Below are 16210 nucleotides of genomic sequence, written 5' to 3'. Positions count from 1 at the left end.
CTGCGGCGGGGGGTCACGTGGCGCTCGGCGCGTCCTTCCGTCCGGCCGCGCGCGGGGCCCTCGCGCGGGAGGTGAGCGGCGCGGGGTCGCGCGCGGCGGGGTCGCGCGCGGCGGGCGCGGCCCTGATTGGCTGCGCGTTCCCGCCTCAGGGCAGGGGCCGCCATGGCCGCGGGGGTTCGGCCGGGGCCCGCCCGGGCTGCGGCCACGGTGGGACCGCGGCACGTCCCGTTCCGCCTCTCACACGCTCCCCGCTGTTCTCTCCTCGACCCAGGAAGGGCGAAGGCTCCGGTGCCGCCCGGCCATGCTGGTCAGCGAGAGGGTGAAGCGCCTTTTGAGGCTGGTGCCCGGGGGGCGGCGCTTTGGCTTTTACAGGTTCCTGCCCTTCTTCTTTGTGCTCGGCGGAGCCATGGAGTGGTTCATGATCAACGTCCGCATCGGCAAAGAGACCTTCTGTGAGTGCGGGGCCCGCGCCTGGCGGGCTCCGGCTGCGGTCAGACACTGCTGCTGCTCGGGCAGCGCGGGGCGCTTCGGGCTCTGCCTCCCCAGCGCGAACGAACGAAATCCCGGCTTTGCAGTCCTGAATAACATTGAGAGAGGGTACACTTAGATTGGATATTGGGAAATAATTGTTTCCTCTGAGGATTGCGAGGCCCTGTCACAGGTTGCCCAGAGAAGCTGTGGCTGCCCCACCCCTGGAAGTGTCCAAGGCCGAGTTGGACGGGGCTTGGAGAAAACTGGTCTAGCAAAAGTGTCCCTGTCCATAGTGGGGGGATGGAATGGGGTGATCTTTAAGGTCCCTCTCACCTCAAACCATTCTGTGGTGATTGAAAAAGACTCAGGAGGTTTGCTAGCATTTAAGCAGAGGTGTGGCATCTGAAACGTGACTTCTACAATTTAAAAAATAAGGATGGAAACAGCTCAAGAGAACTGGGATAATGGTGTTTAGTTTCTGTAAGTCAAAGTATTTATTTCTAATATGACATTCCTCCCTTTAATAAACCCTGCTAGAAATTTTTGTGTAATTCACTGGAAAGTTCTGCTCAACTGTGGCATTAGGGAGCGGGGGAGGCAGGAAGAATGACTGGGAAGACCATGGAGGTGGGAATGTTCCTGTGTTTTGTTTATATAAAAAAGACTAAAATACTGAAGTCAGGCTGGAAGCCCTCAGGCATTGACTTCATGCCGATAATTTAATTTCCCTTCAGCTACTTAGGGCATTTGTAATTTTAATTACCCTCGTGGGAAAGTAGACAAGAAACAACTGTTTTGCAGTGGAAACTTCGTTTTCCTAGAAAAACATTTCATTGGGACCGATGGGAAGAACTTTAGCCTACATGGGAGAGAACCTGAGCTATTTTAAGTGTTAATAAGGATTTCTATTGGCTTGAATTTCCAGTTGCCTGTTAGTCAGCATCTGCAAGAGAAGTCTGGATTGAAAACTTTAAAAAGAGATGACAGGATTCATGTATTTAACACCAACTTGCACTGGGGAAGCTCCAAAATAAAATATCTTTTTCTGCAGATGATGTCTACCGTAGGAAACAATCTGAAAGACTGTATGAGGCAAGGACGGAGAAAGGGGAATTTTAGCTGAAACTCTTCCAGGGGGAGCTCCTGAGTGCTTCAGCTGTACAAGTGCCAAAGCAGCAGCACTGCCACGTTGAAGGTGGGGGAAGATGTTGGCTCTGCAAGATAAACTGTGATCCACACGTTTGTGTAATACTCAAATGGTTTGGGCAGTTCTGTTCTTCCATATCTGTAATATTTTTATTTAAATGAAGTTAAAATTTCATTGTATTTGGGCCTCTGCCACTAATTTAATGTTTGTTTAGTGCTTTTAAATAAACTGAGTAAACAGTCTGGCTGTTGCTTTCGTTTGCTTGGTGAAACACCCTCCTTTTAACAAGACCGGGGGAAAGAAGTATGGGTGCATCCATCTCAGCATGATGGAAATAGTAATTTTGAGTTAGTTTCTTTTGTACTTACAGGAGCTGCTCTGGCAGCTGATTTGTTTTCTTTGCAATGTCACAATTTTAACTGGATAAAGAGAGCACAGATTTAGTGCTCAGTGTTTGCTCAGCCCCCAGTGTTTGGAGAGTGACCCGTGTGTTTGGGCTGAGCTGCCCACGACTGACAGGGACCACAGCAATGTGCAGTGTCAGTCCTGGCACCCCTGAGTCCTGCGGTGGGAATCCTGTCCCCGAGGCAGGAGAACAGCTGGCTGCTGTGTCCCAGCAGTGTTTGCTCCCTGCACAGGGACACCAGGAGCGTGGCAGGGGTCGGTGACTGGGCAGTGTAATCTCTGAGGATCCTAGGTTGATACAATTGTTGAATTTCTGAGAGTAGGGGTGCAGGCTGAAAGTGCAACAAAGAAGCCAAGTCTTAAGATCAGCCTAAAATCAAGCCCAAGGAAGTTCATGCACTTACAGTTTTGATTGTTTAATCGAAAGAGGGATTGCCTTCAACTGGCTATACTATTATTTTCTAGTTGTTGAGCAACTAAGGTTTGGTATCTCAAAGCTTGTTCTCATTTCAATCTCACTTATAGTTTCTGTATTTTCCAAATCTTTTGCCAGGCAATCATATTTATAACCTGGAGCGCAGCTTGCACCCACCAACAGCATTTTCATGTGTTCTGCAATGGCTACAGCAACAGCTTCTGGGTGAGACTCAGCAAAGCATTCCTGCTGCAAGCTTTCCAAACTGTGGAAGTCAGGGCAAGATTGATACCAGGCATGGAAAAATTCAACTCAGTAAGGCAGCAGCAGTAACAAGTCACCTGGGAACAGTGATACCTATGCACAAGCAGTGCTGCTCACCACTCCAGCATTAGAGGGGACAACTCCACCACCAATCCAGTTCACACCACTTACTGTGCTACGTCCTGCCAGCCTTTGTCAGTCTTCATCAACTCAGAGACAGGGGCAGCTCTGTAGAGGTCAAGGTTCTCCACTTGCAAACAAAGGGGAACCTTCATGTTGTGCCTTCCACGGGACTTGATCTGAAGGATTAGCGCTACTTGTGTTTTCAAGGGATAAAAACTGATGTGAGTGTGTCACTGCATATTCTGGCTGAGCAGCAAGTGAATAACTTGAGGAAAGCCTCTATTTCAGAATAAGCCTTGAGTTTAGTTCCCAGGTAGAAACCAAAACTTGTGAACAAGTTGCTTTTTGCAGTCACAGACCACTGCTCTGAAGTCAACCCAGACGATAGCAGTAAAGAATAAAGCAATAATAAAAAAGCCAGATTTTGAAAACTGCTGAGCTCTAGCTCCATCTGATTTTATTTCTTGAGCCTTTTGAAACTCCATGGTGCTCTGTTGTCATAAAACAAGTAAGTTTTTCAATATATGGTTTTTTTTTTTTCAAGCAAGAGCCCTGTGCCCTATTTATTTCTCCAGACTCAGGAGCTTCTGTGAAAACTTCCTGTGGCTTCCCTTCAGCACTCCTGTAATAGTAGCAGAGTGTTCCACAGACAGCCCTGAGCCAAGCCCAGTTCTCTCTTCAGACCTCTTGCTTGTGTTGCAGTGAATGTTTCCCATTGGCAGCTGACAGCACCAGGCACATCTGGAAGATCTCTGGGATGTCTCCAGCCAGGTAAACAGAAAGGGAGGAAGGCTGCAGTCACTCACAAGAGGTCTGGTGTCAGGGGTTCCATCTCACTGACCGCTGCAGGAATAAAATCCTGAGTTGGCATGATACCATTTTAGGCAACGGATCTGTTATGACAGAATACGAAGCTTGACATTTAGAAATCTGAGCTGCAGTCTCCAATCCTCAGTGTGTTAGCTAGTGCTAACCCTTTAGCATTTTTAGATTTTGTCAGTCTCTCACTAATGCAGGAAATCAGAACAGCTGCAATTCTGCATTCCAAAATTCCAGCCCATTCCACAGCCAAGCACTCTTAGGGATTTAGTATCAGTTTTAAACTACATCCCATCTTCAACAACCAAAGTCTTCATTTGGTTTTGCAGTTTTATTCCTGCTGACTCCTAACTGTGCTCTTTGCTTTCCCCAGAACTTTCTGACTCTCATATCCCGGTCTCCCTCCCATCCATCTGCTGTGGCAAAGGGAACAGGGAGGAAGCAAGAGGTCTTCTTTTGGTTCAGCACTCAGGCAACACCGTGTGGCTGTTCCAGGCTGCTGGAGTGAGCCAGGGTCACAGCTTTCATTTCTAGCCCTGCCAAGCGCCTGCCAGCTCCAGGGCTGAGCACATCCCTCCCTTCTGCAGGGAATTCGGCTGGGGTCCACCTGGAGCGCAGCTTGCACCCACCAACAGCATTTTCATGTGTTCTGCAATGGCTACAGCAACAGCTTCTGGGTGAGACTCAGCAAAGCATTCCTGCTGCAAGCTTTCCAAACTGTGGAAGTCAGGGCGAGATTGATACCAAGCATGGAAAAATTCAACTCAGTAAGGCAGCAGCAGTAACAAGTCACCTGGGAACAAACAGTGATACCTATGCACAAGCAGTGCTGCTCACCACTCCAGCATTAGAGGGGACAACTCCACCACCAATCCAGAATGTTTCTGTGGGAAAAAATGGATCTGTTGATCATTCCCCTGCAGCTGTGCACACAAGGATGCAGTCATCTGCTGAAAAACCTGTGGTGAGCCAGGGAAGAGCTGAAAGAAGTTATGGTCAAAGAAGGGTGTTTGTGCCCAGCCTGCACTCCTCCCTGGCACAGGGCTGCAGCAGTTTTGTCCAAGCTTTTCAAAAGCAGCAAAAGGAAGTAACAGCCATCTGATGTATTGGGGAGTTTTTCCTTGGTGCAAAACTCTTCCTGTCATCAGTGGATGTTGGGGAAGATGAAATAAGAAAGCCTTATAAATACGGCTGCCTGACAAAGGATTTTGAAAATACAGAGACTGAGCCAGATTGAGATGAGAACAAGCTTTGAGATGGCAGACCTTGGTTGCTAAGCAATTGGTGGATACTGGTGTAGTTGGTAGAAGGTGACTCCCCTTTTTGACCCTCAGACAAATCAAAGGGTCACATAAAGTGCTCTCATTCCTTGAAAATGTAGAGTTTATCTCGCATTTGTAACCCTCCCCTGAAGTATGATGTATCTGTAATCCCACTGGTCCAAAGTCCTCTTCTGCACCCACTCTCTTGTGCTCCCCTTCTCTCTTGAACTCTCTCTTGGAACTCTCTCGCTATCTCGTCCTGCCCCCTCTCCTTGGGGCCTCCTTCGAGCTGCGGCTGGCAGCTCCGAGCAGGGCCCCACAATAAAATCCATATCCTAAGACCTGACTCCAGAGATCTCTCATCTCCATCCATCCCAACCATCCAGGACCAGCCCTCGTCACAAGTGGAGGCATGCGTTCTCTTTGGACTTAATACACAGATCCAAACCGCAGCTGCACTCTGCTCCTGGCCATCCCCAGCTCCTTTAGAGAACGGGGAAAAAATCATCCCGGCACTGGTGGGATAAATGCTGTTCCTGAGGAACTTCCAAAAATCACTACTGGATGCTGGTACTTCATACCAAAGATGAGGGTCAAATTAGACTTGCTGGCAAATGCAGTTGGCAAAATTAATATAAGGTTTTATTTTATTAATCAAAATTTCACATTTCACTGATGTTGGGGAAGATGAAATAGGAAAGCCTTATAAATATGATTGCCTGGCAAAAGATTTGGAAAATACAGAAACTATAAGCGAGATTGAAATGAGAACAAGCTTTGAGATACCAAACCTTAGTTGCTCAACAACTAGAAAACAATAGTATAGCCAGTTGAAGGCAATCCCTCTTTTGATTAAACAATGCCCTCTACCTACAGACAGATCCAAGGGTCAAATGGAATGTTCTGTCTCACCCCTCAAAAATGCATAGTTAGTCCCACACCTGTAACCCTCCCCTGAAGCATCAGGTGTCTGTAATCCCACTGGCCCAAGTCTTATTCCGCGCCCACCTTGAAGCCCCCTGATAAGGTGTACCCGGGGGACCAGACGCTCTCTTGGAATCTTCTCCCTTCAGTTTTGTGCACTTGTAGCCAAGAGGGAGCTACATACATTTATGGTTGATCTTTGGTATCTCAGACTGAGCAAGTAAGATGTGCAGAATGATTAGAATTAGTTTCCTCTGGGCAACTGCAACAGAAGGGTAGAAGTGTTGTGAAGCTGGCAGCCTGTATGAAAGGCAGCATTCATCCCCCAGGCTAAAACATGGCTGTGTGTTAATGAAATAATGTTGTGTTCTGACTGTTTAAATCGCTCCCTGTAAATTTTATGCCAGGCCCCTTAAGAGGTTCCTATCACTTAATTGTCCTTGCAGTTAGTTCAGAAAATTTCTATCCTTGGTTCTAATTTAATTGTGTAAAAGATGCTTTTTCCATGTTACTCATCTAATTTCCTCTATTAAACAGCTGCATGGAAGACAGTCCTGAATCATGTTAGCTTCCATATGAAATTAAGGCTTGCTGCTTATTTTCAAACCAATTAATAAGGGGGCGTCTGGGACTGACTGAATCTTATCAGCTCCACTCAGCTTGTTCCCAAAGCTTCAGATATTTTTCAAGGTTCACTGTTTATGATCGTGATGGCTCAATTTTCAACACCACTGTTCTTACTACCTACAGGCACATCTCAAAATATACAGGACAATAGAAAAAGGATATTTTATCCACACACAAGCATACATGTACCAAGGACTTGAGAACATCTGGATCAGCAACCGCTTACTTGAAATAAAATCCTAACAGAAGTCTTAATGGAACACTCAAACCTGGTTAATCCAAAACACTTTGCAAACTATTTTTATTCAAATTAAAAAGACTCAGGTAAACAAAGTGATGGTACATACATATTATAAACCTGGTTAGCAGCTCAGCCTTCAGCAGTACAAGATCTAATGAAAAGCCAAGCATGGATAAACCAGGTACAAAAACATATGCTGAAAAAAAGTCACCAACATCAACGTCTTGAATTTTTACACAAACAGTAAATTTTCTCATGGAAGGGAAGGACTGAGGAAGAGAACAAATAATTATTACTTGTTTCCAACTGGTTTATGAAAATACCTGTCCTAGTTTTATCTATTTTCCACTCTCACAGAAGCCAACCACTGCCCACACATCCTTTTAATATGAAGGTTTTGTTTACGCCAGTACAATGAACGGCAGTGAAAAACAGATGAGGGGCTCAAACACCCACAAAGAGAAAAAGAGACAGACAGACATGTTTGTTTTTTTTTTTTAACCAGAGTGAGAAAAGTTTCTTTTGCTGGTTTTGACTTCTAGACTGTAGCCATTATATCCTAAATTTCACTGCAATCGACTGAAATGCCTCCAGTATAGAGAGAAATGATTTTGAAATAAATAAGGCTTAAAATAATTGATCAGGGCCAGCCCAGTGGCTTAGTGGTAGTGCTCTGCACTGCCTTGAGGGAGGAGCCAGGTTTTGTTTGCACTTCCAATCTCTTGCTCCTGGGCCAGAAAGAGCAGTGAAAGGAGGGATTCAGCTGCTCGGCAGGAGAGAGCCAGTGGTGCACATCTGCTCACCACTGACCTTCAGATAAATTAAACATCTGAGTAATACAGGCTCCAAAGGGAGTCCCATCCAGTCCTCAAAAGAAAATAAATAAAACAATAATTTAATTAAAATTGATCCCAGGTTCTTTGGTGTAATTTTTGTTAATGCTGAGAAGCAGGAGAATCTGGTGGTGTATTAGTACAATCCATGATAGTTCCCAATGCTCAAAAACAAGGATTTTGCTGCCTGATTCACTTCAACATCCCATCTTTGTGGCTAAAACCTGCAAAACCTATGGTAACTTAAACACATTTTACAGGGGTGGTCTAAGACTATTCAATTTCTACTTTATTAAATAAAATTGGAAATTTACAAAGGCCAGTAAAGAACTTCTGTACCATGGGTGTGCTACTTGTAGAGTTCAAAACTGTAATTTCCCTCTATGTTGTTTTGCTCCATTTCCTTCACATCCATTGCACATGTGACCTAAACCATCTTTAAGTGCCTCTTTGTAATTACCTGGGGTATTTTGTGCAATGACTGGCAGATTGCAATAGGAGAGGGAGAGGAATTGGCCAGTAAAATTAAATCACAGTTTATACTGTGCAAGTGTCACCTCCCTCATGAGTATTAATTACATCAGCAAAACAAACCCCAAGATATCCAGTATTTGAAGGAAAACATTTAATTTAACCTTCTGCCAAATATACTGAAGTGAAAATGTTCTGTGCTAACAGACTTTAGAACTCATTTCCACATGATGAATATCTCTAGCATAAATGAAGTGTATCAGTAAATCAGTTCATTTGGGCTGAGTTGCAGTGCCCACATTCCTGCTGACTTTTCCCAAATTCAAAGAGCTTTCCCAGTAACTTAAAGCAATCCAAAAGTATTAATTCTTTTTCCAAAATTAAATAAATGAAAGGATTTACCTTTAAACAGATAAATTTGTAGTCCAAAAGGCTGGTTAGTTATGAGGACAGGTAAGTTTTTAGCAGAAGGCAGCCACAACCTTGAAATTTGGCAAGAAGAATCGATACCTACTTTACCTAGATTAAAAAAAAAAAAAAAAAAACAAAAAACCACAAAAAACCCCAAAAAACAAAATAACCCCAAACCCTTTGAAGGCTGCAATGCAAGTACTCTATTTCTCCAATGTACTGGGTATGCTGACCTCACACATACAATACCATACAGTAGTATTTTACTTTCAAGTTAATTTAAGCATCAAATTTCACTCGAATTTGCATTGCAAAACTTCCACTAAGGTTAATGAATACACTTAAGGAAAGCAAACAGAACTGTCTTACAATGCCCAATTGTGTGAATTTCAAAAAAACATCACATTACTTCACTAACAGAACAATTCCACTTTTCTCCCCTAACTTACCTTCCAAGACCTGGGCTGGTTCCGAGTTCTGCGAGCCTCTTCCAGCACAGACAGAATCTCCCAGGGAAGGAGCTTCTCTGTCCCACTGCTGGGTGTTGGGGACACCACAGAACCGCCAGCACAGGCCATGGCAGATGAAACACTTCCCCTCTAAGGGCCTGCCAGCACAGGGGCTGTGGTACTGATTTAGGATCACAACGGTCTTGGCTACACAGTTAAATAACTGGACAGGACTGGACTACATGAGCAGTCGAGACACCCTTGTCCCGTCCACACCAGCATTTCCAGGGTGGCTGTGGCCCACTCAGCTGCCTCAGTGTTGACTTGGAATGCCAATTTTCCTTAGTGCCAAAGCACATCTTACCTTTAGATTCTTTTAAGAGATCCTCCCTGTTCACACCCGAGCAGTTCTGCCCGAAGTGGCCAGCACACACAAGCACAGGTATACACATTCTTAAAGGATGTAAACTATGACTAATTCACATTCCACTGTATCAATCTGTAAATACTTTGTTTTCCTTTTTTTTTTTTAATATAAAAACAATGGCATCAGATTCTCAGCAATAAAGTATAAGAAAGATGAATCCTTGACTACACTCAACCAATTATGAAATTGCCTTTCAAACAAAGGAAACATATGCAAAAAATCTGTGTATTTGATAAAGTCAACTTAATATAACAAAAAGTGAAATATGCTTATTAAAAGTGTCCTTATATAAAAATGGTCTTGCAATGTACAGTAAAATGCAATACAAATTATTGTTGGTTATCTCTTCCCACCCAGTAACTCAACCAGCTATTGTCCCACGGGCTCCTGGAGCAGAGCGCGCAGTGCCTACACGTTCTCCAGGTTGTAGGCCTGGCGGATGTTCAGGGTGTCGCGCAGCATCAGGTCCCGCAGGCGCCACAGCGCGTCGGCCATGGTGGTGTGAGCGCCCTTGCTCTTCAGCCAGTGCGAGGGCAGGCGGCTCTCCTGCTCCTTGGACAGGTGCACGTCTCGCCTCCGTGCTGCAAAATCCAACAAGTGCTCCAGTTACCTAATGGTTTGTTCTAGAAAAAGGCAAATGTAACTCTACAACAGAAGATATTCCGCTTTTGCTCCTAGTATTTAAGCCCATACCATTGATTCATAGGTTTGTACAACACTGGTGGAATTTACCTGTGGATGACACATATATTCTCAGCCTGTTGATCTGTCTTTAGGAATTAATTACACGTGTATGTTTTAATAAGCAAACAGCAGATGCATTTGGCATTTTCTATGAAAGCAAAAATAACGGGTTACGAGGAACCCAAAGCCTTACCTGCGAGGGTCTGGTCCCACTTGCTGATGCTGTTTGACTCAGCACTGAGCCCCTCAATGTATTTCAGGTAGGCTTCAGAATGGAGGAGCCTCTGTGTCTTTGGTGGAGGGGAGACGAACATGGGGGTGCTGGGCTGCTGCATGACGGGCTGGCTGGCGGGGCTCTGCCCGGGGTACGGCGGGGGCGCCTGCTGCCCCGGCGGGCCCAGGATCCCGATCTGAAAGGCAAACCAGCCAGGGGTCACACCCCAGGGGTCACAGGGAACACCCCAGCCTCGGGGCATCCTCATGCAATGGAGTTTCAGCTGAGGTTATGTGCAAACGCCTGCGGAAATTTCCCTGGAGATGCATGCTTTGGCCAGGAGATGCAAAGAGAAAGGAAGTGCAAACCAACTGTTCATACTCAACAGATACTGTTCATATTTCTGATTTATGTAAATATACTCTGGTTATCATCACCATATCTCTTCTAACCTTAATTACACCTTTAATCTCCTTTTTATTTCAAGTTTTCTCCATTTTGATCTGAAATACTGTGGTCTGTGAAGTGCAAAAGTTAACTCTAAAACATCTAATCCAAACTGATATGGATGCTTGAACAACCGGGTTATTTCCACAGAATCACTGTCAGGCAAAAATCTCAGGCAGGAAAACTCCCATCACACAGAAGAATTCCCATCACTGTGATCAACCAGCAGCACTGAGAACTCTTGGGACAGACATCCCCTGGTCTGGAATGTCATGACATCAATACTTTACCACTTAACTTCTGGTACTCACAGAATCACAGAATGGTTTGGGTTGAAAGAGGCCTTAAAGCTCATCCTATTCCAACCCCTGCCATGTGCAGAGACACCTTCCACTAGAGCAGGTCACTCCAAGCCCCATCCAACCTCACCTTGAACATCTCCAGGGGTGGGGCAGCCACAGCTTCTCTGGGCACCCTGTGTCAGTGCCTCTGAATAAATAACTTCTTCCCAGCATCTAACCTAAACATCTCCTCTTTTAGTTTAAAACTATTCCCCCCTGCCTCCTACCACTATCTGCCCATGCATAACCACTCTCCCTCCTTTTCTTTACACCCTCAAGCCAAAACCACATTTCTCTTTATGATGCAAAAATTTGATCAGTAAAATTGGGAATGCTCTGAACAGTTGATCTGCATTAAACACTGAGAAGAAACATCAGATCATCAACAGTTACCCAGACTCATAAATTCTGAACTGCCAATGAACATCTGCTTCATCAGTTTGTGAAATATGAGTATCTTTTACCTACTCATCAAGAGCTGATCAAATGGGCAGTGTCCTCTCTGTGTCACAAAGCATGCAAAACCTAAATTATCGGCACTTTCACACTATGCTGAAATGACTCAGTTTAGTAGAAAACTAAGACAAAACACTGCCTTGTTTATACTGAAGTTACCTCACTGGATCAACCTCCTGAGTGTAACAACAATTCAACCATCAAATACAGACATACTCTCTGAGTGTGAGATATTAACTGGTTCTAAACACATCAGAACATTTCATTCCTGCTCTCCCTGGGAAAGCCTATGTGCATATCTACATGTCTGAACTGGGATATTGCTCAAATGCCAATTCTGAGCCTTAGAGCCTCATAAATAATGCAAAAATGACTCACCTGCTGTCCAAAAGGACTTGCTCCTGGTGCTGGAGTGCCTACCATAGGGGACACATTTTGGCCTATAACACCTATATTTCAAAATATAAAATAATTAGTCTTACTTCAGAGCAGTGACAAATTCCTCTTTGGTCTTCAATAGCAAGAATTTATACTTTGATATCACTGCTCACAGTTATTTTAAGTAGATGTACAACATACAAATATCCCCCTCGTCCCCAATAAAAAACTTCACAAGTCTCTGAATGAAAAAAAAGCCAACATGACAACTACCAAACACTGATATGTGGCCTGTTGAATTATTTTAGTTAGAGAAATGCAAAGTGAGTAAGTTTTGCTTTTAAGGTGTTTTTCATGTGACTTAGTGATTGCCTGACTGCATCTTTTCATTTATAATATACACCTTTGGCTTGACAGGATCTTCCTGAAGTCCTTTCCTTTAAGAAAGGAAATGCTGATCTGCTTTAGCAACACTGAACATTTCCTCGTGTTCAGTTTTGTAAAATATGTTCACAGCAGGATGAAATTCAAGCCTCTGCACAAATTCTGTTAGATCTCACTAATACAAAATGCATCTTGCAGGTTAAGCTTCAACAGTCTTAAATACAGAACAATGTCAAAAAAATAAAAGCTGTTTTTCTCAAGCATATTGGGACTTCTCCCTACTGCACAGAGTACAGCACAACTGTGTCAGTCTTACATACAAAAATGTACAGATCTAAATGAGTCCTGCAGTTCCCGACATCTGACATACAGATGCTTGAAAGTTATTTTTGCTGCTGCTTTCCCTTTTGTTTGTGCCACTTCTCGTGTTCATTCACTGGAAAAGCTGCACACTAACTGTGCTCTTCCTGAGGGTTTAATTTACATGAATTAAATGCATTATTTCTGTATCAGTGATCAAAGGATGTGCCACTGGGTTTCACTCACTAAAGTGTTTTTCAAATGCACTTTCCATTTGATCACAGCTCCCATTTTATATGCATCTGTACCAACAGCATGTCAGAAGATGGGAAAAACACTGGTAACACAAGCTGTGGAACTGTTTTTGGTCCAAAGGGAAGAAGGGCTCTGGAGGAGGGCACCCTCAGCATCAGAGCACAGCTTCACCCTCAGCCTGCTGTGCCCAGTTCAGCCCAGTTCACCACTTCACGTGTGGTCCTGCACTCCCAGACATTGTTTCTTTGCTAATCCACATCCTGTCAGTTTTAAACACCAACACCCAGCCCACGGCAGTGGAACAGCCCTTCAGAGGGATGCAGAGCCTGGATTCACCTCCCACAGGCTTGGCTGATGTGTGCTAAGTGTCACTGCACAGCTGCTGTGCTGCTCCCTCTAGGTGCCAAGGCAGGGACTCCACAATCCAGCCAAGCTGCAGGGTAGTGCTGATGGATTTCAGAAACACCAGGCAAGCAAACAACAACTCCCCACCTCACATAATTTATGTACAGGTAAAATTCCTAACAGAGCTTCTGATAAACACAGTTGCAAGGGGGTCGAGGGAGGCAAATGAGACCATTTTGTCCACAGCTTGTTTACTGCTGAACAGAGGGATGGCACATCTTTTTCACAGGCACGAGTTATCAGAGATCAAACATGAATCAGCAGGAAACAGGATCAGAGGGCAGATGAATGTTTTTCCCCTTTATTGGAACATGCTAATGGCACTAACATTGGGAAAATATGTTTCATTTAAGCATCATTTTTCATCAAAAGTGTGGCAAAAATACAGCAAATGCAGTAGAAGTGCTCTCAAAAATCAATTCAAAATTGGCCACAGAGAATACTGAATTCACCTTGTCCCTACATGTTTCCAGTCACTGTTTTATCAGCAAGCTTTAATCCGAACACTGTTTCACAGTAACACATCACTGCCCCAGTGGCCCAGGAGTCTTACATGACCAGGCTCATTTCAGTGCAGTCTGACATTAACACACTGAAAAAGACTTTGGTAAGGAATGAGAACAATAAATTTCATTTATAAGCCCACTTCAAATAAGACAAGGATGAGCGTAGAGATGCTGTTCAAGTGACATAAGGATATGAACAGGCTGATTTCACCTTTCCACACTTCTGATAAACACAAGTACAATTACCAAGGCTTTTTTGGCTGGAAGAAAACTCCTGCTGGAGCAGCACCAGTTTCTCCAGTACCCTTTCAGGTCTTACTGGACATGCTGTAGTGTCAGTGTTTTGCACACCCCTCATATTCAGCAGTGCTGCTGCTCACAAACCAAAGCCACAACCAGAACAAGCTGCAGAGAACTCCTGTAACAATGGGTCAAACCAAGTACATGACAATGAAATAAAGAGGGAATGAGGATGAGGCTCTTACCGGGTGGTGGGATGCCTGGGATGCCTGGCATACCTGGTGGGAGTTGGTGGGGTGGGGGCACCCCTGGGTGAAGTGGCTGCATGCTGCCCATGCTAACAATGCCATCAACTGGGCCCTGCAAAGGTGGCAGCACCGGTGGATAGCCACTTATCATGCCTTGAAGGACACAACAAATTTCAAACATGCATCAATAACATGCAATATGGTCTACACAGTATGCACAGACATGCACTATCCACACACACACACAAAAAGCACCTTTAGTACAGCAAGACAATACTACAATTAGTATCTTGCAAAAAAAAAAAAAAACCAAAACAAAACCACAAAAACTAAAAATAAATATGAAACACTATACTTTTGATGAATTAGTATTTAGTGTATTTGTATGTTTCTCATGGGGCAATAAATGTTGAATACTCAGATATGTTAACACAAGGAATAAATTCAGCCACAATTAAATGTTACTAATGCAAGCAGTTTTAATACAGCTTAAAGCTCTGCCATCTGCACAGAGATTACAAACATAACACTGACTGGCCAGCCCCATGGACAGCCCTGCTCTGTGGGCTAGTTCAGAGGCCACACAAATCAAACCCCAGACACTTTCCTGCAGTACACATGCAAAACTGATGCACAAAAGCCCTACAACATTCACATACTTGAAACTAATGGCAGTGATGGGTGATTTTTATTAAACCATCTCCAGAATGAACTAAGGCAGTAACACAAATTTTAAACTTGGGTTTAAAGTGCTGGGCTGCAGTAACTTACACTCATGGCATTAGACTGAAGTGAAAGGACTTTAAAGGAGCACCTGCAGCCCCTCACTGAATTTCACTGTCCATGTCTACATGGTGTCCTTTAGAGGAAATCAGTGACACTGCAAACACTATATTGTGCTGCTGCTCAAAAATTTCCTTTTCTGCATGTAAGGGAAGAAAATTGAGAGCTTTCTCTGGCTTTGGTTCAGATTTTCTGCTATACATGTAGTGAACCTACACAGTGTAACTGCACTATTCTTGTTAGGCCCTGGAATGTTTAATTTAAATGGATGCATTGCCAGGTAAGCAAGGAAAGGGGTTGGAAAGACAATGAAAAGATGACAGAGGACAGAAGCAGGTCTAGAGAGATGAGGTAAGTTAGAAATGAAGATTTGCTGGGGCTTCTATAGTCTGCTTCAAGAAACCACCGAGTCTTTGCCACACTCCCTGTAATTCATAGAAAGAACTTTCAAAACAGAGATTTCTGGAATGAGACTGGCCAAAAACTCTCAGCAGTTCTGACTGAGAACAAAGCTGTAACAAGCTCAGGGTCTAAACAGGAGGAACAGCTACAAAATAAAAGCTAAACCTGTCACTTCCTCAGGATGTTACAGAACTGAGAAGCCTCTAATCCCAAAAGCTTTACACAGAGGAAACAACAAGAAAATAAAGCACTAATCTCCCTCAAGCCTTCATTTTCCACAGGGCACCTAGACTGACATGTGAAATATGCTGTAGGTACCTATTTCAAATATCTGGAACCTTATCTGTACCTCTTTATTATAGGGAAATGCGTATTTCTAATGGAGGAAAGAAAAGAAGAAACACAACAAAAGCCTCCTTGGCACAAAGAGCTTTCACAGTGTAGCCACTGCCTGGTACTTGCAGTGCACCCCGAGCTGCTGACAAATCTTCAGCACAGTTAATGCACTTCTGAAGCTTTAAAACAAACAATCAAAAAACTCTCCGAGGAATCAAACCCATACTTATCAATGATGGAAGCTTAGTTCCACATTTCCAATTAAAATACTCAACAACTGGCTAATAAAGGTGCCATCAAATCTCCATGAGAAATCAGTTCTTGTAGCTCATTCCAAGTAAGAGCAACCATTTTCTCTACCCCATGTACGAACTGCAAACTTTATTTTAAACTACCCAACATGGCCAAACTCTTTCCAGCTCCCACAACTGTGATTTAGGATATCTTTGAAATTACTTGTTCTCCTGTTTTTTACTGTAACAACCTAAGATTAAGTAAACTTTTGCAACACCTAAATGTAGAAGACACCAAAGTGCTGCACA

The 16210-nt window shown here is 43.9% G+C and overlaps 2 protein-coding genes across 18 annotated transcripts in view; one reads left to right on the top strand and one right to left on the bottom strand.

Annotated features, from left to right (window-relative positions):
• Nucleotides 1-196: 196 nt before the first annotated feature.
• UQCC5 (ubiquinol-cytochrome c reductase complex assembly factor 5) lies at nt 197-1860 on the top strand. Its single transcript, XM_068201689.1, has 2 exons — nt 197-452; nt 1523-1860. Exons 1-2 carry the CDS (start codon nt 302-304, stop codon nt 1588-1590), a joined length of 219 nt encoding a protein of 72 aa, XP_068057790.1. The 5' UTR covers nt 197-301; the 3' UTR covers nt 1591-1860.
• Nucleotides 1861-6730: 4870 nt separating this feature from the next.
• PBRM1 (polybromo 1) overlaps nt 6731-16210 on the bottom strand; it is a 56686-nt gene continuing 47206 nt past the window's right edge. For 10 of the 17 annotated variants that reach the window (XM_068201671.1, XM_068201665.1, XM_068201669.1 and 7 more), the window contains 4 exons: nt 14145-14300; nt 11810-11880; nt 10167-10383; nt 6731-9870 (listed from right to left, as the gene is read on the bottom strand). In XM_068201671.1, the coding sequence (XP_068057772.1) occupies nt 9698-9870; nt 10167-10383; nt 11810-11880; nt 14145-14300 (617 nt within the window). In that variant the 3' untranslated portion in view covers nt 6731-9697. Of the gene's footprint in view, nt 9871-10166; nt 10384-11809; nt 11881-14144; nt 14301-16210 lie in introns of those variants that run through there. The other 7 variants (XM_068201674.1, XM_068201675.1, XM_068201680.1 and 4 more) reach the window with 2 other exon arrangements.

This window comes from Anomalospiza imberbis, chromosome 11 (assembly GCF_031753505.1).
Source record: "Anomalospiza imberbis isolate Cuckoo-Finch-1a 21T00152 chromosome 11, ASM3175350v1, whole genome shotgun sequence".
Classification (NCBI taxonomy): domain Eukaryota; kingdom Metazoa; phylum Chordata; class Aves; order Passeriformes; family Viduidae; genus Anomalospiza; species Anomalospiza imberbis.
Note: the sequence above shows the minus strand (reverse complement) of the source record. Positions and strands in the feature narration are given on the sequence as shown.

What these genes read in the sequence shown, in the direction of transcription:
- UQCC5 (XM_068201689.1), top strand. Translation starts at nt 302, where the DNA reads ATGCTGGTCAGCGAGAGGGTGAAGCGCCTTTTGAGGCTGGTGCCCGGG. An exon ending in CATCGGCAAAGAGACCTTCT is followed by an intron (nt 453 to 1,522) that starts GTGAGTGCGGGG and finishes CTTTTTCTGCAG; the next exon opens with ATGATGTCTACCGTAGGAAA.